Here is a 26,133-nt window from a genome sequence, read left to right as displayed (position 1 = left end):
TTTTCACTCTTGTTGGTTTTAAAATCTTAAGTCACTTTTAAATTTTTAAATAGAATCAATCTGCCAAAGAGGAAGCGACGAGATTGGTTGAAAGACTTTGAAAAAGAAACCGTGTTAGCGGAACAGGATTTGGATGCGACTAGTGAAGCTTCTTCAGAACCAGATTACAACTATGAATTTGCACAAATGGAAGTTATAATGAAAACACTGAATAGTAATGGTAAGAGAATTATCATATCAAGTGATGCACAAAGGTTGTTTGGGTCCAATTAAAAAAAATCTTAGATATATGAATTTAGGAGTTGCTGGAGCATATCCGTTATCCATCTAGTCCAGTATCCTCTGTGTTAGAGGCCAATATTGGATGCTTCAGAGGAGGATGCAAGAAATGCAGTCCTGGATAATTATAGAATAAACTGCCCACAGGTGAAATTTCTTCCTGACCCAATCAGTCAATGATTAGCATATGCTTTGAAGCATCTTGGTCTTTATTCTTTCCACATTATTGTCCTATATAATGTAACTGTGAACGATGATCATATAAATGTCTAATCCTTTTCTAAAACCTGCTAAACTCTTGACTACAATTACTTGTGAAAGTATGCTATAAATTTAACTTTGAAATGTATTTTATGGCAATTTCATCCTTTCTTTTCCATCACATACTGTTGATGTGATACCATAACATTGTTAACAAGACAGTAGCGAAACCAGAACAGACATTTTGGCAAAATAATCAGCCAGCATGCTTTGACAGTTGTTAAGCTCACAGTATTTTATACAATCCTTACTTATTAAAATCTGTTAAAGGATGTCTCATGCAGAAGAATCTCAATGTTTAGTGTTTAACAAATTAGAATTGCCTGTATTGAAATGTAAAAGCTCATATGCTATTTAATCCACTTTCTGCAGATATTGGAAATGTTACTTGAAATGAGAAAACTGTTGGCTTCCCAGATATTACAAAGAATATTTTTCATACTGTGGTTTGTTCATGTAACAACTTTTAATGTGATCTGTAGTAGCAGATGTCTGGGGAGATCGTTCATTCGATCTTGTTGGGGAACTCACTTTCTGGCATCAGTTAAAAAATAGTCTTTGAGTAATTTAGCAAACCCTTGTCTCAGTGATTCATCTTTAGAATTATTTCCTGTACTTCCAAACACAGTAGCATCTTTTCATTTCTGCCATGCTTGTCCTTTATCTTCTGCATAATGTTTAATTTCTCAGTCATTCTTCGGTATAATTATGGTTTCAAAATATTTTAGAGATGATGCTATAAAAACTTGCAGATGTGAAGATAATTCTGCTTGCATTATGCAAGTATTTAATTGAGTATTATAGACAGGCAAATAAATAATTCAGCTTATATGCTTCTATCAAAACTCCATTCAAGCAATAATCCTTTTTGCTCCAAAATGTATCTGGAAGTTAAAAATAATTAATCATTCTAATGCCAATACAAATTCTAGCTACCTGTGAATAGAGTCTACTACTTGTGACAATTTAAGACACATAGTATATCATTTAATGTCTTGTGACATGTTTAATATTTACATTTACAAGTTTTTACTTTGTATTTCATAACTGCTATAATGGTGGTATCCCTATAATAAGTCTGCGTGCAAAGCATGAGTTCTTTTCTTCGAGTGACAGTGATACGATTAAAATAGTAACTTGCAGTAGTTTTCAGTTTTTCCAAAGATACGTTGAGAAGACATATATCCTAAATTAATACTTTTAATGATGCTAAAAATGACGCAGATAAACAAATTCAAACTATTATTATAGCAGATCACAGGCAGCCCTCACCACTGTTCTGTTCAGATGAGAAATTGGGTTTTATAAAGAACTTTTCCTAGTTACATTACAAATAGTGGGCGAAATTGTCCTCAATTAAATATATGGGGCTTTGCAGAATCTGTCCCACTAGTTTAAATATTAATTGAATTGTGAGCAGTTGCCAAATGTGAAACTTTTGCCACATTTATCTATAAAGACATCAGAACTAATTTTTTTTTACCGAAAGTTGAGTATTGACAAGCATCTCTTTACCTGACCAACGCCTTGCAGACTCTACAGAGTCTGTATTTAACATGGCACCTTTAACAATGGCACATCTCTCCATGTGGCACCAGTATTGTATATGGGACTGTAACAGGACTTGATATTTGGAGCAAAGGCAGGACTACTAGCATCGAAGGGCTTGTCTACGCAGCCCCAGAGTTTGGGCTGCAGGGGTGTGAACTGCATCACGCAATAGTGTGTTGTGACTATGTTAATGCGAACTATGTATCTTTCAGTTCGTGTTCGCAGGATTTACATGTGGCGTTTACAGCACAGCAAGCTAATATTGCTTAATAAAATGTTGACTTTAAGCTTCTCTTAACTGCCAGTTCAGTTACTACATGTAAGTCTTCAAAACTGAAATCAACCCAGAGTTTATTGTACATTAGTGTACAATGTACATATGAGATGGATTTAAAATTGACAATATATGGGAAGGTTAATTTATTATAGACGTTTATTCTCTTCCTGAACCACAAAGAAGTTCTAGGAAACGTACACAATCTATAACTTGCTTTTAAAAAGGAAAAAAAATGATTCTTTTCTTTCAGTGGTTGTTACTAACTGAAGTAGATAATTTGGTTGTTTGCTTCAGTTTTCTTCCACCACCCTCCATCACATTTCCTCAGCAGCTAATACAGAGAAAGTGAAGCTATCCTTTCCCTTTTTCCTTTGTCCTACTTCCTTGCTCTTACTAATTCATTCCCTTCTCTATCCTTCCTCCTCCTGGGGGTCCATAATATATTTTAAAACAACATCAAAAAATAATAATGGAACTAAATGTTTGTCAGCGATCACTCATCTCACTTTCTGTATTCCTTTCCTTTTGTATATTTATTTTGACTTTTGGATTGTAAGTTCTTTGGGGCAATAGCTGCATTTTTCTTTGCTTTTGGAAAGTACCTGGGAATTTCTGAATGCTACTGAAATATAAATAATAGGATAGTAATTGAATTCAAGTGTCATGTTTGCTCATTTCTTCCTTTTCTAGACCCAGTCCAAAATGTGGTGCAGGTCTTGGAGAAGCAGTACTTAGAAGAGAAGCAGAGTGCTCTTGAGGAGCAGAGGTTGATGTATGAGCGTGAGCTCGAGCAGCTCAGGCAGCAGCTTTCTCCAGAAAGGCAGCATCAGCACGGCAGTGACAGGCTCTCATATACAGCTCAGACTGCCCAGCAAAAAGTAAACATCTGGACAGAAGAGAGGTGAGAATACAGGAGTTAAAACCAAAATGAATGAGAAATACAAAGGAGAGGGCTTAGGGGATAGGAGGACAAGGTGATCCATCTATCTGGAAACAATCAACATTTTGGCTCATTGTTAAACTGCAGTATCAGACCTCTCTTCAACCCAGTTAAATCCCACTTTTATTTCATTTAGAGCTAGATTCTGACTTCTGCTGCAGTATGGGGCTTCCCATTGGTTTGATTTGGTGTCTCACATGCACCTTTGAGAGCAGAATTTTGCCCTGCGTGGTGTGGTGACTTTTATTTTTCTCCCAATGAACTCTTCATAGAACAGTTCAGATGCTATGCAAGTGTTAAATTCATACAGTTTTAACACTCCCTACATGTGTTGCTGACAGATTACTTGAGGGAGGGAGGGAGGGAAGGGACAAATATGTAAGATCAAACTTTGTCAAATATTACTGTGCCATCAATGTTACCCAACACTATGAAAACAGTCCATGCCCCATGAATCTAACAATGTGTATCAAGCACAGTCAAAATTCAGAAACACAGGACATGCGCAAAAAATTAAAGGTTTACTCTCATGTAGTGCAAACTTTTAAAAATAAATCTATTTTTAGAACACTGTTGTTGAAAAGCCTCACACAAAATGTACATTTTGAGAAATGATTTTGAGTAAAGGCAGGTTGTTTAGTGTGCAAGGGAAACACAGGAGTTCCAGTCAAAAGGGATGGTGTGGAAAAACACAGACAAAGCATGGGTGAAAGATTCACAAGGGACTTTTGGGAGGGAGATTTGAAAGGAGAGCTTAAGAAGTCAGAGAGGGAGTAGGAGGAGGAAAAAAAATGAGTTGAGTTTAGGAAAGGGTAGAGATGTATATTGAGGATGACAGAAGCTTATTGATGTAGGAGGTGAGAGGAAGCTATTGGACTCACAGAGGGGAGTGATATGGTCAGAGCAGAGGGAGAGGAATAAGATTTTCAGCAGCTGCATTTTGTTGTAAACAAAGTAATATTCTGTTCTTGGTTCTATGATTTGTCCAATAGAAGGAGTGACTAAATGGACTGCTAGTTTTTTGTCCAACTCTGTTTTCTGTGAATGTTTATTTGCATTGTACAACAGAGACTTCATTGTTCGCTCATCTCTTTTTTTATAAATGGTGACTTTGAGCACTCCTTTCTATCTTGATGTATTTCCACTTCCTCCATAAAAAGTCAATGTAAAACAAAAGTCTAAACAGAGTAAGCCAAAATTGTCTTGCCTCATTCAGACCCAGAATGTAGGAAAGAGAAAATAGAATCAAGATCTAGTTCTGTAAAATTATGCATTTTGTGTTAGTTTTTGTGCAGCCTTACTTTCAGCATTCACAAATTCTGCCAAACTGGGCTTGAAAAAAATCTGCTCGTCTATGTACCAGTGATGACTAGAAAGATTTCACAGGCAAGGAGGGAAAACTGTAGTATTTCAGTTTTAATTAAAAATCGTTTCTAGCTCTTAGAGATGTAAAGAGAACCATCCTAATGTGAACTGAATGCAAAATTATGCAGTCTCATCTTCCTGAGTTTGCAGACAGAGCTCTTGTACTTTTATAACTTCTTGCAGCTTTGCCAAGTAGCAGATTAAAATGAATAGGCCTCTGGTTGGATTCATTGTTGTTCTTCATAACTGCCTTGTGAACAGTAGTGAAGCTGTCAAAAAATCACATAATTGATATGGTACCACTGCCTGGGAAAGGCTGTGAGCAGCAGCATAGGTATGAACTGGAGTCACTCACAAGGGAAGGCCACTCACAAAATAGGTGGCTGGGGTAGAGTAGTAGAGGTATTCCCCTCCCACCCACCCCTTTCTTACCCTTTACAGCAGCCAGAATGCTCTGGAGCATGAGAATGGACAGAAAACTAGAATGGATGATGATATCCTCTATCTTCAGGCTGATATGAAGAGATGAAGCCCCCAAGCAAGAAATGTAGTGGCCATGCCATCACTCACCCTCTGTACAGCAACTGTTAGGGGAGTTTGGGAGGAATGGACCTTCAAACAAGAATGTTGTCCTTGGATTTCACTGATGAGTATCCCACCCTCATAGCTGAGGTCTCTAGGTCCTATTGAAACATAAAAACACCACCACCATCCATAGCTGCTATGCATCTGATAAAATTTTGGAGTCCTATCAAATTATTTTAATGAATAAAAGCAGAGATTAAAGTAAGTCGGTCCGGTCTGGTACAGCGTACTGGCAAGAGCTGACCGGCTTCCCCAGGCGGGCGATTTAAAGGGCCCGGGGCTCTCTGCAGTGGCAGGAGCCCTGGGCCCTTTACATCCCCACGGGAGCCCTGCCGCTGCTACCCAGGGGCTCCGGCAGCCGGGCTCGGGGGTGATTTAAAGGGCCTGGGGTTCCCCGCCGCCAGAGCCCTGGGCCCTTTAAATCACTGCCCGAGCCCGGCTGCCAGAGCCCCAGGTTAGCGGCAGCAGGGCTCCGTCGGCGATTTAAAGGACTCAGAGCTCCGCTGCAGTAGCAGCAGCCAGAGCCCTTTAAATCGCCCCTGAGCCCCAGGGCTCCCAGCCGCCTCTGCAGCTGGTAGCTCTGGGGGTGATTTAAAGGCCCTGGGGCTCACAGCCACAGCTGGGGCTCACAGCCACAGCCGGAGCCCCGGGGCCTTCAAATCTTGATTTAACGGCCCCGCCTCTTCTGGTTGAGGCCACGCCCCTGCCCAGGACTCCGGTGTACCAGTAAGTCCTTTAACTTACTTTCACCCCTGAGTAAAAGGTATCCTGTAAGAAATAGTGAACATTTCTAGTCCTGCAGAATATTGTCTTAGATTTAATTTTTTCAGCTCTAAAGGAGGTTCGGGCTTCTGAAGAGTGGAGAAATGGTCCATGTACTGGAAAGAGAAATCAAGAGACGTCTGTGGGGAATTTCTAGTGTTAATTAGGCAGTGAAGGCAGGATAGTAATTTGAGGGGGAAGAGGACATCTACTGAGCACGTGATGGGAAGTATGGAAAACATATTTCATATTCTAGGGCATAACACCATCTGTTCAGTTTGAAGGGCAAGGTGTAGCAGACCTTAGTGACATGGAATGTGACTGGTGTGTATTATAGTGGCACTTTTCAAGTGCCACTATAGTTAAGAGTTAGCTGCTGTTCTTTTTAAAACCAATGCCTTTCCAGACTCGATATCTAGATGGATATTTGCTTTCGTTTGTATCCAAATGGAACTTGGCATACACACTTTGTATAGTAAAAATACAAAAATCCCATCTAAAACTTATTTTGTTCGCTTCAGTTTCTGTGGTGTGTTTTTGTGGTGCTGCCCTAAGTGCATTCCCACAACTACACAAAGAAAACAAGAATTAAAATATACAAAAAATAATGAAAACTCCCTAAACTAATACTTGGCTGAGGTAACAGCCCCACCTAGCTATGCTATGCTTGTCACCCATTCCTTCCCCAAAAGCCTGAGGAAAAGAGATTGGCTTTGTCACATTCCCAGAAAGTTGTTAAATTCAGGCTCTACTTGGACCAAGAAAGGGAGCCAAGGACTCCTCCTGGAAAGAGTCTTGTCATCACCCTCCCTCCCTTTTTAAATTAGTAACCTGTTAGTTTGAGTACATCTGCTGATCTCACATGCGGAAGCATCACACAGGGAGAAAAAGGTGGGGGGTGTATTTCATATAGCCAGATCCTGTGCCATTTAGAGCATTTATAGATCAAAACCACATTCAATTCCACATGGAAGCCAGCAGTATGACAGAGCTCTCGTGTAACTTGCTCTCGGAACAGAGCACTGCTTAGTGAATAAGTAGCTGCTCTAGCTTCAGCTTCCAGGTGATCCCACAATATGTCTCTTGGTAGAATGCATTATTGCCATCTAATCTCAAATTGCTGATGGCATGGATAACAGTAGTAAGAGGGATGGGGAAAGGAGTTTCCCTCTTTGCCCCAGAACAAGTGGCGGGGGGAATAGGAGCTGGAGGAGGAGAGGAAGCAGGCTTGGACACAGCTGCTGCCTGAGTATCTGGCCTCTAACAAGGCCCCACTTGTATTGCAGAACTGAGCCAGATAGGAAATAGGCACTAAGATGGGTACTTTAGAATACTAAAGACCCCACAAAGCAGGCCTCCTCGCTAATCCTACCAATGGTCTTATCCCTTTCTGTTCAACATGTACATAATTTTGTGTTACCTTGCATGAGAGAGCCTTCAGGGCAGAAGAACAATTGCTCAGAACTACTGTCTGGAACGCCTCTCAAAGAAGAAAAGTGTAGCCACTCAAGAGCAGTTCCTGCTAGGGACTACAGGCATGACAACAATACGGCATGGTCTGCGTATTTAAGGCATCTGACAGATCTACATGCCCCACAGAACAAGCTTGCCACTCCTCCCAAACTTGTCTCTAATCCTATATAATTGATTTCTGTAGGATTTTGTGGGGGGGGGGGGGGTTGGAGTCCTGGGGACTAAGGAATCTGAGGTTTAATTATGGGTTTTATGCAAGAAATTATGGGATACAATATACTCCCTTCCTTGTAAGTGCTGCTGTGCATCTGGGATCCTATGTGCAGATGCCTAAAACAAGGCAGAAATGATTGGGCTTCTCTCTCTATTACCCAAAGAATAAACATGTAAAACTAAAAAAATTAATGTTGGGGATCCTGCATGAGGCAAGTCTAGACTTGCATCATAGGGAGGAGCACCATATGCCGGTTGTTGCTGCCAGTTTTCATATTAGATTAGGTTTGTTCAAACAGGTTTGGGAACCCTTTTTGGAATTCATACAAAGGGTGTTAACCTGCACACAGTGCTCCAGTTGTTAATTTGTGCAAGTATTTTTTAATTATAGGGTGCACTCCATATGTGGAACACATGATGTTTTATACTAGGGATGGCTAGTACAGTGGGCCATGGAATACTACAGCACAGCAGGGCCCCCCCAGCTAGCCTTATCTTTTTAATAAGAAGGTGTGGACACAGGTTGTAGGTTCCGGCATGCAGTTTGTATAAAGATGAAGCATCACATGCTGGGGCTGGTAGTCTTTGGGGGCCACACCTCCAGATTAAAGGGAAAGACAGACGCAGTGTGTTTTATTGCGTCAAAATTAGGAGCAGCCTTCAGGCTCCTAGCAAATTACCAGTATAGCTGTTCCTCTGTAAATGTGACTTTTAGTTGGGAAAGGTTTGGGTTTAATTGCTCTGGGCTTTCCTTCATAGCTGTATGTTTATTTCATATGCTAAGATTTTTCTCAATAAAATGATGTATAAGGCACATTTAGTGTTAGTACACCATTTCTTTGCAGATTTGTTTAAGAAAAAAAGGACTTGACTAGCCATTCCGTTTGTGACCTTCCAATAATAAAAATAGGTTTCCTTCTATTTTTCATGTTCCCTGCTGCACTACAGGGATGAATTGTTCCGGCAGAGCCTGGCTAAACTTCGAGAGCAAATAGTAAAGGCCAACACACTGGTGAGAGAAGCAAACTTCTTAGCAGAAGAAATGAACAAGCTAACTGATTATCAAGTGACACTTCAGATCCCTGCTGCAAACCTCAGTGCCAACAGAAAGGTAAAAAGAGCTGATCTCTGAAAGAGGGAATTATCTTATTATCCTGGCCATGCAGGAAGAAAGATGAGATGCAGTGTTCGTTGTTTAATTAGGCCGCAGTTTTACTCACCTAACATCTGAGAATACCTGGCAATCAGTTGTACAGTGCAGGTCATCATTCTTTGTTAATAATTTCCATTTATCTGGGAGTGCTGCTGTCAGCCCTCACCTTTCCCAACCCACTCCCAGCCAGCCCGTTGTTGGGACCCTAAAGCCCTCCTCTTGTATGAGAGTTAAGGAGGACTGGAAAAGGGGGATGGAGTTGGCTCTCCACTGTATCAGCCCCCCCCCCCCCTTTTTTTTTTCAGGCTTCCTTAGGGGATTCTTCCCCCTAAATCTACTTCAGCTCCTGTTTATCAGTGAACTGTATCCTCTGTGTAACAAGTACCTGCTAGCTACTGAGTTTCAGCATCTTGACTGGTGCTGTTGATTAATCTCACGCGATTAACTCAAAAAATTTAGTTGCAATTAATCTCAGTTTTAATTGCCTTGTTAAACAATACAATACCAATTGAAATGTATTAAATATTTTGGATGTTTTTTAACATTTTCAAATATATCTTGTATTCTGTGTTGTAATTGAAATCAAAGTGTATATTTTAATTACAAATATTTGCACTGTAAAAATGATAAACAAAAGCAATAGTATTTTTCAATTCACTTCATACAAGTACTGTAGTGCAATATTTTTATCACGAAAGTGCAGCTTACAAATGTACATTTTTTTTGTTACATCGTTTTGTCTTTGAGTGCAGTTATGTAAAACTTCAGAGCCTACAAGTCCACTCAGTCCTACTTCTTATTCAGCCAATCGCTAAGACAAACATGTTTGTTTACATTTACAAGAGGTAATGCTGCCCACTTCTTATTAACAATGTCATCAGAAAGTGAGAACAGGCATTTGCATGGCACTTTTGTAGCTGGCGTTGCAAGGTATTTATGTGCCAGATATGCTAAACATTCGTATGCCCCCTCATGCTTTGACCACCATTCCAGAGGACATGCTTCCATGCTGATTACACTCGTTTAAAAAAAAAAAATGTGTTAATTAAATTTGAGATTGAACTCCTTGGGGGAGAATTGTATGTCCCCTGCTCTGTTTTACCCACATTCTGCCATATATTTCATGTTATAGCAGTCTCGGATGACGATCCAGCACATGTTGTTCATTTTAAGAACACTTTCACTGCAGAGTTCACAAAACACAAAGAAGGTACCAATGTGAGATTTCTAAAGATAGCTACAGCACTTGACCCAGGGTTTAAGAATCTGAAGTGCCTTCCAAAATCTGAGAGGAACAAGGTGTGGAGCATGCTTTCAGAAGTCTTAAGAGCAACAGTCTGATGTGGAAACTACAGAACCCAAACCACCAAAAAAGAAAATCAACCTTCTGCTGGTGGCATCTGACTCAGATAATGAAAATGAATATGCATTAGTCCGCACTGCTTTGGCTTGTTATTGAGCAGAACCTGTCGTCGGCATGGACGCATGTCCTATGGAATGATGGTTGAAGCATGAAGGGACATATGAATCTTTAGCACATTCTGTAATCGTTTAACAGTACGATTAATCGTGATTAGTTTTTTTAATCACTGGACAACTCTAATCTTGACCTAATATCCTTTCCTACCTCACTGGGTCCCTCTCTTGCTGTGGGGAAGGCCTACTACAACCCCATGGGAGAGAACGTGGGTACCGCGGATATTGTGATTGGGGGAGAGAGAGTGAGTTCTTTCTGGAATGCATGAGTACAGGTACCCTCCCCTTCCTCCAGTGCACATGGTGAGTCAATGCCACTATCTGCTCTGGCCACTTCCTGGTCCCCCCAGGTTGGCTCTGGTAGGTCTGTTGCCCTAGCCCCTCCCTCGTACCCCAGATGCAGTTAGGACCCATAAAGTAGTGCTGTCCTCTTTTTTTTTTTTTTTTTTTCGTGCTGCTCAGGCAGAGTCACCACATTCAATTGTGGTGAGCACACTTTCATTTGAAAAGGAGGACATTAGCATGTTTGGATCCAAAACTTAGTCATTAAAGTTAATAGTAGGTGGAGCATGGACATTTACTGCTTAATATGTGGAGAGTAAATAGTTTTCAAAATAAGAAAGCAACATTAAGTATAGCTCCTATAACTTTCTTTTACAATTATCCTTCCATCCATGCATGCACATCATGGGAGCTGATGACACTTGTTTTGTTTTCTTGCTGTGCAACCTAAGTAGAGTTCCTTGCTTTTTAAATTCAAATTGAGACAATTAAAAAAAAACAACACTTTTTTGGCCTATGTGATATTGTCTTTACAAAACTTAAAATAACCTATTTAATCTTTTCAGAGGCTTATTTACTTTTGAGATATATAGTAAAATCTATTGCTGTCAGTTAGGATATTACTATCCATTATCACGTGAATTTGTGAGAGAGTGTTCTTATTTAACATGTTTACATAAAAAATAAGTTATTTGAGAAAGACAAAGGGAAATAGCCACTGGATCTTCACAGCACTACATGCTGAGTTAGAGGGCAGAGATGGGGTGGCTGGAATATAAAAGGGAGCCATGTACTCTGTATTTTAGTACTCTTTGAGAATATAATTTGAGTGAGGAGTTTAAATATTTTGAAATATGAATTTCTGTGCAGTCAATAATTCTTCTTCTCTGACTCAGAGGGGGGCAATAGTAAGTGAGCCGGCTATTCAAGTACGAAGAAAAGAAAAAGGTACTCAGGTGTGGACTATTGAGAAACTGGAGAACAAATTGATTGACATGAGAGACCTATACCAAGAATGGAAGGAAAAAGTTCCTGAGGTATTTAAAATACATTTTAAAAATGTCAAAATGTGTGTATGTTAGTATATATCTCTATCTATATCTTTACAGGTTCAGTACAAAGAATGTAAATACTGTATGTGTACATAAACCGGCATGTACAAATACTGTACTTTGGTGAAGAAGAATTTTCTGCATGAGTTGTTGATGGAATTGTGAACAATACTGAAATGCACAACGTACATTACAATGCAGAATAAAGAATAGGCTCTTCATTCTGCCCTCATATACGCACTTTACACTTTTATTGACATAATTCTAATTAACATTACACCAGTGGAATTGGCACAAGTATTTGAGAACAGAATTTGGTCCTAGAACTTAAAATTTGCTACACTTTCCCTTGTGTATTTTTTGTACATGTTAACTTCAAAGCCCTAAGTAGAGTTAGTATTTGCTGAGAATTAAAATATCAAGTTGGCCATAAGTGTAAAAATATTCATAATGCTTATGCATAAATATCATGCCTATATATAATCATATTAGTCCATGGCTCATTATGCCTTGCAAGAGAATGAAATAGGATTTGGTTGTTCAAGAGTGTACCCTTTAAATTGCCAGGTAGGAATGCATCAGCAGCATGCTATCACATGGCTGATATGGGGAGCACAAATTATTCTGACTCCTGCAGCCTACATGGAGCATTATTCTCACAACAGTTTGAGCAATCACTTGGCTTCTGTGTGCATTATTGCTTCTTTGGACATCATGATAAGAAACTCTTTCAAATCATGTTTGTATTGTGGGTCTGATCCTGCACACATTGAAGTCAATGGACTGTTGATTTCAGTGAGCACAGGAGCGCTAAAAAGTACATTCCTGAGTATTAAAAGTACATCTCTTGGTTGTACTAGTCTATTTTCTTGGGCATGAATTATCTTTCCTGGAAGTACGTATGTAGTACCCTATATGCTATTACAGTATTATTGTGGTTCAAATGTTTGTGTTTGGAAAGGGAGGGGAAGAGGCAGGCAAAGAGGAGGAGCAGGATGCAGGGTGCTCATGCGTCCACAGAGCAGTATACATCTCTATGGGGATTCCTAGCAAGATACTTTGAGGCGGAGCCAGATGATCTGCTGTCATGCATGGGGTGTTTGTATTTAAAAATTGTGGAGATTATTTCAGCCATATAGCAGTAAGGAAGCAGCTCCAGGCCTGTGGGGGAGATTCCTCCTTGAGTGCTCCCCTAACACCTCTTGCACTTGCAGTGTTCCCCAGCATCCAGCCCCTATATCTAGCTGGGTATTGAATAATTTGGTTCTTTCTTTTTAAAGACCAGTTTCAGATGAGATATAAGGAGGTGCAACTCCTTGAAGTCTCTGGAATTGCACCGACTTAGAACAGGGTCTGAATTTGGCTGAAACTCTTTCAAAACGTAGGTCATATTTTATTATTTGTATGAGTGAAACTAAAGGCATTACATGATCCCCATGCAAAGATCTTATTTGAATTTTGTGATGAGCTTCACATCTAAATTTAGGTGTGATGTGATGACTGAGAGAGAAACATCAGTGGGGTGGGGTGACTAAGGATAAAGGTCACAGAATAAAGAATATATGTTTATTCAATGTTGGTTTGTGTACATTTTGATGGTTCCACTAAGTTTACAACTTTTTAAAAGTAATTAATGTACCTTCTTAAAAAATCCAAAACAGATAAGGAAGCTCATTGGTAAAAAAGGTGACCCTTTCTATGAAGCACAAGAAAACCATATCTTAATTGGAGTAGCAAATGTCTTTTTGGAGTGCCTTTTCTATGATGTTAAACTTCAATATGCAGTGCCGATCATCAGCCAGCAGGGGGAGGTAAGGCTAAATAGAATCTTAATGTATTGGTAATGTATAATGTATTGCAAGTGGAAAGAGGGAATGGAATTAGTTCTAGGTTTGTAACCTGTTTTATGGATAAATATCTCACACTAAAATTTTGACTAACCTAAGTGCTGATTTTTTATTTTTATAATGTTGAGTCTTTTTTGTACCTTTAAATATCCAATCAGCAAAAAACTTCATTTTATGGCTAAGAAAATTTGTTTGACTAAAAACATAAAATGCATTTTGTGGTGGTAATTTGGCAGACAAGTAATAAAAGGTCAGAGATTAAGGCGCCTCAGCTTTATGCACAAATTTCTTTAACCCCAATTAAAGTTCAGCCACAAATCCACTGCAGTAATGACCCCAAGTACTTTTACTTTGAATTTAATTGAATTGTGTGAATTGAAAAGTGAAAAGTTGAATAGTGGGATAAATGTATCATGCATTCATTTCCTCCATAGTCTCTCCCTTTTATTTTTCCCTATGGAAATCCACATTTCTATTCTGCAAGTTACTTCACTCCACCTAGAGAGAGACACCCTATTCAGTGTTTAAGGTGCAGTGGCATTTCAATTCCACTGCTTGTTGCCTGCTCCCCTTCTCTCCCCTTGGAAATTGGATATTATACAATGTTCTAATGTTCTTAAAGCATAAGTACTTAGTATTTGTGCTTCAGGTTGCAGGACGACTGCATGTTGAAGTGATGCGAGTCACTGGTGTTGTTCCAGAACGTGTGGCAGAAGGGGATGACTCTTCTGAGAACTCCAGTGAGAGCGGAAGCCTGGAAATCATGGACAGCAATGGAGAAATTATTCACAGAGCAAAAAAGCTCACTTGCAGGGTAAGTAGGAGACAATCTGTTAGTTGAGACTTTTTTTTAAAAACAAATATATGTTACAATCCAATATAAATATTAAATTTTGCAGGACTTGGTTGTTTAGGATGTTGTTAATAGGAAAGAGGCTCATCTCTCTCACTCTGATTCGGATGTAGTCCAGATCAGTAGTGATCAAAAATGATTACCATTGAATGACTATGACTTGAGTGGTTTCAGTTCAGTTTCTAGTGGACATAGGTCCTCACCACAAATACTGACATCCCAAGAGACACCCTTCTTGGCAGTCACAGAAGAGGTGATCCTTGCATTTCAGGGTTGATTTGTCAAGTAGAGAAGTTTTTGTGGCTGTTCATGCTGTATGGTTAGAGGCTATTTCAATCTCAGTTGCCATCAGTACAGTCCTTTTAATAAATAATTGTGTGTGTGTATATATAGCTTTAAAATGTAAACTTACATATTCAATTTTGGGAGCCTAGCATTTTACATGATCAAAAATGTGGATATTGGTCTGCAAGTTAAATACTTAAACACTGTGCACACAAATGCATCTGAGTTTTTGCATATGTAACACTGCAGGCTTCCAGAATAGATGCGTGTTTAGAGAGTGGTTTGAGATCTCTTTTGAAAATTTGGTCCTGAATGTTATTTGTCACTTACATGCTTTAGTTTTTAAACAGTCTATAATCACATTACTTTGAGTGTCTGTTTATCTCACCCAGGTAAAAATAAAAGAAGCAACTGGACTACCACTGAGTCTGTCTAACTTTGTCTTCTGTCAATATGCATTCTGGGATCAGTGTGAGTCAACTGTAGCAGCACCAGTGGTCGATCCTGATGTGCCATCACCTCAGAGCAAGGAAGCTCAGTTTACAGTGACCTTCTCTCACTGTAAGGTAATTATTTTATTTTAAAACAGCATATGAGGAGGGCAATATGTTTGAGATGAACTATTCAGAGCATGACCCTAAATGGCATCGGGCCGGTGCTTCCACTAGGCGACCCTAGGGCGGCAGGATTTGGGGGGCGGCATTTTGCCGTCCTCAGCGCAATCCCGCAGGCTGGATCCAAAGCCCTGAGGGGCCAGATCCAGCCCGCAGGCCGTAGTTTGCCCACCCCTGATTGAGTGTGGTTGAAATGTTCATAACGTTAAAATGTTAGAAACACACATATATGGATTCTTCAGATTTGTCTCAAGTCTTCTCTGCCATCAAGGCCCTGCCTGTGAATCTAAGGCTTCTCATCCAAATTGTTGCCTCTACCAGGCAAGCAGAGACCACATTTGCTCTGCCCCCCTTTGCAAACAAAATGAGGAGATTTGATTTATTAACTGAATACAGTTCCCCTTCTCTATTTCCAGGACTATGTGGTGAATGTCACAGAGGAATTTCTGGAGTTCATTTCAGAAGGAGCTCTTGCTATTGAGGTGTGGGGTCACAGATGTACTGGCAATGGCAGCTCCATTTGGGAGGTTGATTCTCTTCATGCTAAAACTAGGACACTGAGAGACAGGTATGAATAAGCTACAAGGAATGATTCCATCAGCTTTCCAAAGAGATTAGGGTAAGATACTTGCAGTGTTAGAGAAATTTTGTACTCTTACTGATCTGAATTACAAATGTTGCTTGTTTGGGGTGTATCTCTCTAGGTGGAGTGAAGTAACTCGCAGAATAGAAATGTGGATTTCCATACAAGAACTAAATGAGATGGGGGAATATACAGCAGTTGAACTCCATCAGGCAAAGGATGTAAACACTGGTGGGATTTTCCAACTTAGGCAGGTACTGAGTCCTTTTCCTGCCCTGTTAACCCACTTTAAGAGTATTCTTAAAATGTTGTTCTTAATTTCTCTCTCGTTCTTCTGGTCACTTGTTCAGGGTCATTCTCGAAGAGTTCAAGTGACAGTGAAGCCTGTACAGCATTCGGGAACACTTCCCCTCATGGTGGAAGCCATTCTTTCTGTCTCTATAGGCTGTGTGACTGCCAGATCAACCAAACTACAGCGGGGGTTGGACAGCTACCAGGTAGGGCAACTGGTTAATGCACTGAGTTAATTATTATTTGCTTTGCTGTTTGAGAACCTCCTTAAAATAGTTCAAGTTATAAAATCAAAATGGAGGCCCGAGTATTTTAGTATAATCACATCCATACATAATATTCTGTTTCTTTTGCTCACTTTAACAGATGCCAGATATATATGTGTGTGAGATGTGCTTATAGGCCCAAGTTTGTTCCTGTTGAGGCCAGTGCAGAACACCTACTAATGTCATTCAGAGCAGATTTGGGCACAGAATACACATTACCTACGTGTGTATATACAAGCATTTAATGTACATATCAGTTCACTATAGAGCCACCTAACTTTCCCTTGCCTGTTTACGTTTGCATATATAATACAAGTGCTCAGTCATAATGTTATATCTAAGGGCTTGTCAATATTTTGTACAATCCATTATTTTCAGGGGTTCCTATCTCTACCATAATAATGTTGATCTGATTCCTTAATTCCTGCCTACTGTCTAGTGTTACCTGTTCTCTTTAGAAATTTGACTGCTCATTGTCTGTTTAAAAACTTGTGCAGTATGTATAAGAAGCAAAATATATTTGAATTTTTTTTTAAATATACACTAACAACAATGCTCATATCACAGGTGAGATACTAGGATCAAGTAAGAAAATTGAGACCAGTACTTTTATTTATTAACCAATATCATATAACCAAACAAAAACACGTCATTAATTGTATGACTCTGGTGATTAAATTGTATAAATGCTTTGCCTTTGTACCAGTTTGTGTGTGATGGAAATGTTTGGGGTTTTATTGGTATGTGTTTTTTTTGGTGTGCTACTTTGTCAAGAAAAATGCATGTTCTCTGTGTTTTACAAAATTTATTTTCTCCTACCAGAGAGATGATGTTGATGATGGTGATATGGATAGTTATCAGGTATTGCTGCTGTTGCTGTATATCCTGTGGCATGGGGCACAGCTAATGCTAATAGCCAGCAACTTTAAAGTGAATAAGAGTATTGGAGCAAGCAAAAGCAGCTTTAAAAATACATTCTCTGCATTAAAAAGACTGCCTGGGCTATAAAAACATTGCCATTTCAGTATATATTATATTATAATTTACTTTATAATCTTACACTTCACTTCTTCTTTCTATAGTATTTCCAACATTCAGGTCTTCTATCTTCCTGTTACTTTAAAAAATAAATAAAACTTAGCAACTTTAATATTAGTTTCTTACAATAAAAACATGCAACCTTCATTAACATTTACTATCCAGAATTTACATCATAGGTTGTTCTTTAAAAAGCAAACACCTTGTCTTTAGAAAATGTATTACTGTTTGAAAATGCTAATAGAGAGGCAAAGTGGAAGTGCTGTGAAATTAAATATTTTAATGAGAAATTTTGTTTTTTAGGCTATTGAAGTTTAGTTGTTGCTTATCTAAAAAAATAAAAATGTTAGTCTGCATTTTGTATTCTGAGTAGCTTTAGAGATGTTAAAATTTGGAAAGCTAAAAATATGCATCACCAAAAGGTAGCATTTAAAAAGAATAAGAAAAAATGCTAAAAATGGAAATCATATTCCTGATATCTTCCTAGTTGTAAGACTTATATTTGATTTTGGCGCTTGGAAGAAGCAAAACCTTATTCAGGCATAGGTGTTGACATCCCTTAATATAGCATAGTATGTTCTGCAGTAGTCTTCAAAATGTCAGTTTAGGTACTAACTTCCTGCGGGCTGTCTGTGCGCTTCCTGACACCGTGAATCACAGAGAATAGTCCAAGTTTTCCTGTGATGTCATAAAGCATGAATGCATGATAGATTCTGTTTGCATGGGGAAATTTTTATTGCACTGATGGCAGCTAGTAACAGAATTTTATGCAGGTTTAAGGGTATAGTGACCTGTCTGCAGTCTTCAGGAAAACACCTGGCCAATGTATAATACCTATTTTCCCCATTCCACTGCTATTAAACAGTTTGGATGCCACTTCCCTGGTCTTAATACTTACCTGTAAATCACAAATTCTGTATATGAACATCTTAGAAATGTTGACAGCATAAAAATTATACAGCGGCTTGTATAGTTTCAACTTTTCATGCTTTTCCTCTTGTAATTTGAAGCTTGAAAGATACTGACCTTTAATTCCTGGATGGTGTACTGCTTAATCAATGTGCATGATATAAATGAAAGCTTCCTGCATATTAATCATGCAAAAATTTTCAATAGCATTTCTGATCACAAATTATCACATACAGTTGTATGTCCTTTGTAAAGATCAATATGGTATGTTCAGCAAAATATTTTCTCTCCCCATGTTAGGAAGAAGATTTAAACTGTGTGCGAGAAAGGTGGTCTGATGCGCTCATAAAACGCAGGGAGTACTTAGATGAACAGATTAAAAAAATCAGCAATAAGCAAGGTTTGTATCACTTGAAGCTTATGCCTATCTAATAGAACTGAAAGGGACCTTGAAGGTCATCGAGTCCAGTCCCCTGCCTTCACTAGCAGGACCAAGTACTGATTTTGCCCTAGATCCCTAAGTGGCCCCCTCAAGGATTGAACTCACAACCCTGGGTTTAGCAGGCCAGTGCTCAAACCACTGAGCTATCTCTTTGTACTTTGTCCCCCTTTCCAAACAGACATAGTTTCACTTGACGTGAACCTTATAATTGTGCTTAATATGTTGTTTAGAATAAAAAGGGGTTGTTTTTTTAAAAAGTCACATTAACTTATAGAGGAACTTTTTCTAGTAAAGTTGAAATTTGTACAGTAGTTCAGATTTCAGTGTCACAAGTCTGCATAGTGTGATTTATAATCTCGTGATAAACTATAATTTTGTTATAGGGAAATGTGAACTACAAATGCAGTTTAAAATCATACATCTAATATATTGTCTCTTTCACTGTAGAGAAAACGGAGGATGAAATAGAACGGGAAGCACGGCTACTAGAACAGTGGATGGGACTAACAGAAGAGAGGAATGCAGTGCTTGTCCCAGCCCCAGGCAGTGGCATCCCAGGTGCTCCTGCAGATTGGTATGTGTAAATAGAGCTCAAGAACACAAAACCCCAACATCATTTTTTTGTATGTGTGCATAGAAAATTAAGTGATGAGATTTGAGGGTCTGATTCACCACTGTTTGTATTCCAGTGTTACACTAGCATTAATTGGTGTGAAGCTGGAAGAACAGTGGTGAATCAGGCCCAGAATCTGTAATATCCTAATATGAATATAAACTATTCCTCAGTAAATTTCCTGTTTGATACTTTGCATTGGATACAAAAGGAACTGCATCTCAACTTCCTCCTCCAAGAGCAAAGAACTGTTTGGCAAAATGTAATTGAGCTAACTTGTAGAATGCACAATATATTCAGAATCTGAAGGAAAAGTTGCCTAGCTAACTTGTTATATAGAAACTCTGAGGTAACAATCCTGTAGTTACAATTTGAGCAGTCACGTTAAATCTAAGCACTTGTTTTCAGGTGGTTATAATTCTGAAAACTATCCGTAGGTTGAAATCTTTCATATGTCCATTTTGTTGGCTCAAAGACAAATTATAGAAAACTTTATAAAATTCCACTTTGCCTTTTTTAAATGTTTGGACCAATTTAAAAAGGTTTTGTTCCCAACTCAAACACACACGCCACTTTCAGAGGCCTTTATTTGTACTCAAATAATTAAAACTGGCTTTAAGGAAAAAACCCAAACCAAAATCAAACCTGGCTTATATGTAGTCCACACTTCTTAAGTTGGGAAAAACTTGGCTAAGAATAGTTGTTCTTTTTGACTGAAAATAGTGCCAGGTAGGCAGTCCTTCGTTAGCAGGAGGCTGGATTAGATGATCTAGTAGATTTTTTTCCTATCTCTGATTTCTAAGTTCCTGTGACTTTTCCTTCTCAATTTAGATAGTGTACCATTTAGCCAAAAATATACACATTGATATAAATGCTATGGCATTTAATTTCAGTGATTAGTTACACAGACAGTTACTTGAAAGTCTGTTCACCTATGTGTATGAGACAATTGAAATAAACAAGTAGTGTTTTATTTTAATGTACTATGATTTGACCTCTTTTTTTAAAAAGAAAAGGATGAGTTAATTCTATGTGGAGAAAAACTATATCAATTCAATGACATGGCTGAAAATGTGTATGCACAGAACAAGTCATTTAAAGATGAGGTTCCCATAACAGTTGAAATGTGCCACATGACCATGATGAATGTTTTTATTTAAGCTATACATATAGTCGTATATACAGGAATACAATGTCTGTAATAGGTGGGTGAATTACTATGGGTACTATAACTTTGAGTATCCTAACTCTTTTTGGTGCAGTTAAATTCTCCACCAAAATGTCTGAAGGTTTTAATCATTGGATGCATTGTAAGTAAATACTGCATGGATAGCTGCCTGTGCGGGTTAGCTTACATATTTATTTTATCATATTGACAGCAGTTTGTTCTTACTTCCAGGACCCCACCTTCAGGAATGGAAACACACATACCTGTCCTTTTCCTTGATTTGAATGGTAAGTTGTACCTGCAGGTTAGGAAATTTCTTTAATGTTGTTTTTACTGAAATAATTGAATTCAGCTCAATAAACTGGTAAATAAAGGAGTGGCCCTGAAAGGCAGGGAAAATAAAAACTTGAATTATGCCTCTGATTCCACTATGTTGTACAGCTTTTAGAAGGAAAAATCCTTTTTTTCTGATTTCACAGATTGGTGCAAGTAAGCAGAGAATAACTTTACAACTGGGACCAAATAACAAGGGATTGTAAGAGACCTGAAGGAGATTTTCCTAAAAGATACTTGAGGAAATTTGGTGCATTATAGTGCCCCAAAAGAAGCAGGGTTTAAACTTAAGATCGACAGCAGATAGGTAAATCTAGTGCAAGTTTCAAAAGGTGCTTCAGTTCTATCTGCAAGAACATATTTCTTTAAAGCACTGATAGAAGATTGTCCATGTGCTATTGAGAAGTTATGTTGTTGTTTTTGCTCTCCTTCTGGTTCAAAAGTAACTATTATTTAAACTGCAAGTTAGTAGCATAATTAAAGAGTTTCATGCATAATACAGAGTATTTGAAACTTCTCCCAGGGAAGACACCAAGTTCTTCATGTGAAAGGACTACTAAAATTAATTCTTAGTGTTTGTTCTCGAAAGAGATGGCATCTCTTAGCTGAAATTTGTTTTATATCTGAGGGTTTGGGAAAGTTAGCAGGTAGGATACTAAACAAGATGTTTAGGAAGAACTACCTGATTCAGTGGAATATTACAAAACTTGCTTGTCTATGACCCTAATGTAGTCCCATGTGTAAAATCAAATGTCCAGATTATTCTAGTCTCCTAAAGATGCCTAAAGATGCCTTTATACCTCAGCGATGGTTGTGATATGAGAAGCTAGCTGGTTACGATGGATGGATAGATTTAAAAAAAAATTCAGAGCCTGCCTGGCACAATATATTAATTCATGAGCCTCTAAAAATCTACTCTGAAATTTTGTTTGGGTCACAAGTGAGAATGAATGTTATGGTCTCAACCTAGTTTTCCCTGGCTCCTTTTGTTGCAAGCTTTCCCACAATTTGGCGTATTAGTTATGATTAGCCAACACTTAATACAGTATGAAAGATGTACAAAATCACCTGATAGGCCTTTGTAACAATTCAAACTTCTATTAATTTATATCCTTTGGTGTAGACCTAACTTTTTCATTTGTGTTCTTTGTGTGTTGATTTCATTAGCTGATGACCTCAGTGCCAATGAACAGCTTGTAGGTCCCCATGCATCAGGAGTTAACTCAATACTGCCAAAAGAGCATGGGAGTCAGTTCTTTTATCTGCCGATCATAAAACACAGTGATGATGAGGTAAATTACTAATAAGCCTCCTTCCTGGCAATTGTGACTTACATTCATGCTTGCTTTCTGCTTTGTGTTTTTATTATGTGTTTAATTCTTATGACTAGTTAAGTATCAAATTAATTATAAATGTGTGTTAATTTATTGTTAATGTTAATATTTTTGATGCCAGAGTCATTCTTTCAGTCTTCAGACCATGCAGTTTACTATCCATATTTATAAAACTATAGTCATGCGTTATATTGCGCTTTTCATTGGAGTAGAGTTGCTAACAAATTCAGTTTCTGGTAATTACATTCTGTAGCCCCAAATTCTTTTATGCAGTTTCATTTGGATGGGATGTTCTTTGTTTCCTGTGCTATATTGATGTGCGATGTCAAACAGCTGCCATATCCTCCCCAGAATTAGCTATATTTCAGTGGTGGATGAAGTGATCCATATTTGATTTTTTCAGTTTAAAGGTGACCTCTAAAACATTTAAAAAAAAATAGGGTTTTTATCTCATGAACAGAAGATATGAAAGTTGTTGAGGTTATTTTTAGGTCTCTTTCCGATTTTTATCCTAGAAATACCGTGAACATCTAGTGCATCCTGTATTTTGTAGAAGCTTTCTTTGGGATCTTAGAGAATGTAAATTTTTAGCTCTCATTGCTTAATTTGGAGAAGTGGGGGATATTGAATCTTTTTGGAAAAGACTTTTTAACTGTCTAAAAATCCTTTCCTCTCTGTGTTGCTCAATTTGCACCTCTTGGCTCTTGTCATAATTTCACTTATTCTCTAGTCACTACAATGTCTTCCAAACTAGATATGGCCTTAATTTCTAAAGTAATAAATTGATTATTTTTCCTGTTGTGGGTCATGTCTGTAAAAGGTTTGGGACCATTCAAAGTGAAAGGTGCTATATAAATGTAGATTAAATCTGGAGTTGTACTTGATTTTCACTTGTTCCACCTTCCATGCTATCTCATTTAGGCATATATTCTGAGACCAGTTCCCAGGATGAATAACTTGGCTGGGTGGTAATGGAGATGTTTACGGAAGAAAAAGGAAAAGATCTTCCACAGGATGGAAGATGCAGAGGCCTTTGTGTGCCCCTCTGCTATGGCCCACTCCAATGCCAATTGAGTTCAGTGAGCTTTGGATCAAGTCCCAAGTAAGGGACAACCAGAGGATTCATGTAGCGAATCCTGTGGTCCCTCCCTCCACTTTAACCTGTTGCTTGCAGCTGTGTATAGATCCCCGGTACACATGGGCTCTGCACTGCACCAGGATCACATGCTCCAATGTGGCCTTTCAGATCCTGACACACCCACGACACTTCTGCTCCTAAAGTGCCCACTACGGCTATTGTTTTTCTTTCATTAATGGTGTTACTATTTCTTGTTAAATCCAATTTAAAATTTACCAGAAGTAATTGACATTCATTTTCTTTTTCTCCTTTTACTCCCCTACCCAATTTGTCCACTTAGGTTTCAGCCACTGCTGCTTGGGACTCTTCTGTCCATGATTCAGTGCATTTGAACAGGGTAACACCACAAAATGAGAGGATTTACTTAATAGTGAAGATCACTGTGCAACTTAGTCATCCTGCTGCTATGGAATTAGTACTACGTAAAAGGATTGCAGCCAATATTTACAACAAGCAGGTAATGGGTTTTATTTGTATGTTCACATCTGCTGATATAGCTCTTCATTTCATTGCTGTCTTGTTCTTGCCCTAGTATTATTCCATTTTGCAATTGGCTTATTTTTCATGGCTCCTAAGCCTCATTTATCTAAAATGGTCTCTTAAATGAGAAGATTTCAGTTAGTGGTGAAAGAACTCACCGTGGATCTAGATTCCACATAGAGCATGGAACAAGATAATACTTTTGCCAACAACCTACAGTATGAAAATTATGGTTGCTATATAAATTAACTGTTAGGAGTCAAAATTATACCTCTTGGAGTATATGGATGCTCCATTGTAGGTGTGTGTGCACCCCCACGCTGTCGATCGGAGAATTTCCGTCCTGCCTGTGCATGCATGGCTCCCTGCCGGCCACAATGCTAGCGAGCTTGCGCAAGCATTTATTCGCTGCCTCGGGGAGAAGCACAATCCACAAAAGCGTGGTTGGTGCCAGCAGCTAAAACCCAGGTCCAGAGAAAGTGTAGCGATGCGCGATGACTCACCCTGCAGCGCCTCCTGCTGGTCGTCCAGGGAATTAGCTCTCCAGCCTTTGGACCCAGGCATGCCCTCTGCAGGCTGGTGTCTCACCTTGCCGCTGACCCCCGTATCCCTCCCAGACTCTGGTTCCCCTTCTGCCGGGGTTCTGCCCCCTGTAGTATCCCACGGTCTCCCCAGGGAATCCCCTATCCCCACCTCACCTCAGTCTTTGGCTACTGCCATTCACTATCTAGCCCCCGCTCACTGGGGCAGACCGCAGTATAATTGCCACTCATCATTGGCAAGGAGGGTTTGGACCCGCTGCCTCTGCCTACCCTTGGGCTGCCCTGTTGCAACTCCAGTATCTTTTCAGCCCTTAACATGGCCTGCAGCCTGGGGGTTTTCCAGGCTGGAGCTCCCCAGCTTATCTGGCCTTTCCCCAGCCCTGCTCCATTTTAGGTACTTGGTTCAGCTTCCCAGCAGCTAGGCCCTTCTCCCTCTAGAGACAGAGAGAGAGACTCTGAATAGCTCCTGGCCCACTGCCCTCTTATAAGGGCCAGCTGGGCTCTGATTGGGGCATGGCCACAGCTGAGGCTGCTTCCCCAATCAGCCTTTCCCCAGCCACAGCCCTCCCCAAGGCTGCTTTTTAACCCCTCTGGGCAGGAGCAGGGTGACCACCCCGCTACAGAAGGACAGAGAGTTACGGCTAAAACTCCTGCTGATGGAGTTGGTCCTTCAATTTCCGGAGTTCCAGAGTGAGATATCACTGCAATCTTCTATGTTGAGGGCAGGTGAATCTAAGGAAATGAGCTACTCATTAAAGACTGGTAAGAAGAGGTCTGTGAGTCACCGTAGTGAGCCCAGATCAAACCAGAAACGTTCTCTGGCTCTATCAGTATCTTCTGTACCAATGGCGTGAAGCCACCTAGAGTCAGTACCCTGGACATGGACAGTAGCGAGCCGACAGAGGCAGTCGGAATGCCCAAAGACCCGATGGGCACAGGCAGAGAGATACCAGTACTGATGGCGTGATAAACATAGACGATCCGCCCCAGGGAAAGCTACATCAATGAGGTCACCAGCACCAATCCTGGTGCTCGTGGCACTGATGGACCATACAACCAGGTCCACATCACCAGCTCCCTCAGCGTAAGCTCCTGAGCATCGGCAGCCTTCGGCACTCATACCAGTACCATCTGCACCTGCGGACTACGGGTGTGCATCGGACCTCTCTCAGTATGTGATGCCCCAGACTCACCTCTTCTCAGTACTGGGGCCCTGGTACTGAGCTCGCAAGGAGCAGTGGACACAGTGGCATCTCCACACTTCGCAATGCCTCTTTCCCATTCAGACTCAGATAGCGAGCCAGAGGAACTGGGTTCTCACCAATCATCCTACCCACCATTCAGACCCCAGTCCCACCAAGGATACCAGGGTTGCCACCCCAGTTCTCAACCTCCTTGGTGTGGACAACCATGGTTCCAGCCATCAGCTCCCTACCCACAATGGCCATACTGGGACCCCTGGCAGGCCCAGAGACAACAAGCCTTGCAGGCCCTGTCAGGACTGAGATCCCCACTTTGAACTTTAGGGTACAAATGTAGGGGCCTGCATGAAAACTTCTAAGCTTAATTACCAGCTTAGCTCTGGTTCGGCTGCCACCATTTTCAATGGATTCCCTCCCTGGGAAACCTTGAAAAACCTTCACCAAATCCCTGGTGAAAACAAATCCAACCCCTTGGATTTAAAACAAGGGGAAATTAACCATTCCCCTCCTTCCTCCCACCAACTCC

General features: G+C 39.7%; 1 protein-coding gene across 5 annotated transcripts in view; it reads left to right on the top strand.

Moving 5' to 3' along the window:
• Nucleotides 1-26,133, top strand: part of KIF13A (kinesin family member 13A) — a 205,435-nt gene that overhangs the window by 144,896 nt on the left and 34,406 nt on the right. For 3 of the 5 annotated variants that reach the window (XM_034762383.1, XM_034762384.1, XM_034762381.1), the window contains exons 16-31: nucleotides 54-220; nucleotides 3,059-3,269; nucleotides 8,655-8,817; nucleotides 11,514-11,654; nucleotides 13,331-13,480; nucleotides 14,166-14,330; nucleotides 15,047-15,220; nucleotides 15,685-15,836; nucleotides 15,973-16,105; nucleotides 16,202-16,348; nucleotides 17,231-17,269; nucleotides 18,656-18,755; nucleotides 19,245-19,371; nucleotides 20,810-20,865; nucleotides 22,079-22,203; nucleotides 23,664-23,840. In XM_034762383.1, the coding sequence (XP_034618274.1) occupies nucleotides 54-220; nucleotides 3,059-3,269; nucleotides 8,655-8,817; nucleotides 11,514-11,654; nucleotides 13,331-13,480; nucleotides 14,166-14,330; nucleotides 15,047-15,220; nucleotides 15,685-15,836; nucleotides 15,973-16,105; nucleotides 16,202-16,348; nucleotides 17,231-17,269; nucleotides 18,656-18,755; nucleotides 19,245-19,371; nucleotides 20,810-20,865; nucleotides 22,079-22,203; nucleotides 23,664-23,840 (2,227 nt within the window). The remainder of the gene's footprint in view (nucleotides 1-53; nucleotides 221-3,058; nucleotides 3,270-8,654; nucleotides 8,818-11,513; nucleotides 11,655-13,330; nucleotides 13,481-14,165; nucleotides 14,331-15,046; nucleotides 15,221-15,684; nucleotides 15,837-15,972; nucleotides 16,106-16,201; nucleotides 16,349-17,230; nucleotides 17,270-18,655; nucleotides 18,756-19,244; nucleotides 19,372-20,809; nucleotides 20,866-22,078; nucleotides 22,204-23,663; nucleotides 23,841-26,133) is intronic. The other 2 variants (XM_034762385.1, XM_034762382.1) reach the window with 1 other exon arrangement.

The sequence above is a fragment of the Trachemys scripta genome, chromosome 2, assembly GCF_013100865.1.
Source record: "Trachemys scripta elegans isolate TJP31775 chromosome 2, CAS_Tse_1.0, whole genome shotgun sequence".
In the NCBI taxonomy this organism is placed as follows: Eukaryota; Metazoa; Chordata; order Testudines; family Emydidae; genus Trachemys; species Trachemys scripta.
Note: the sequence above shows the minus strand (reverse complement) of the source record. Positions and strands in the feature narration are given on the sequence as shown.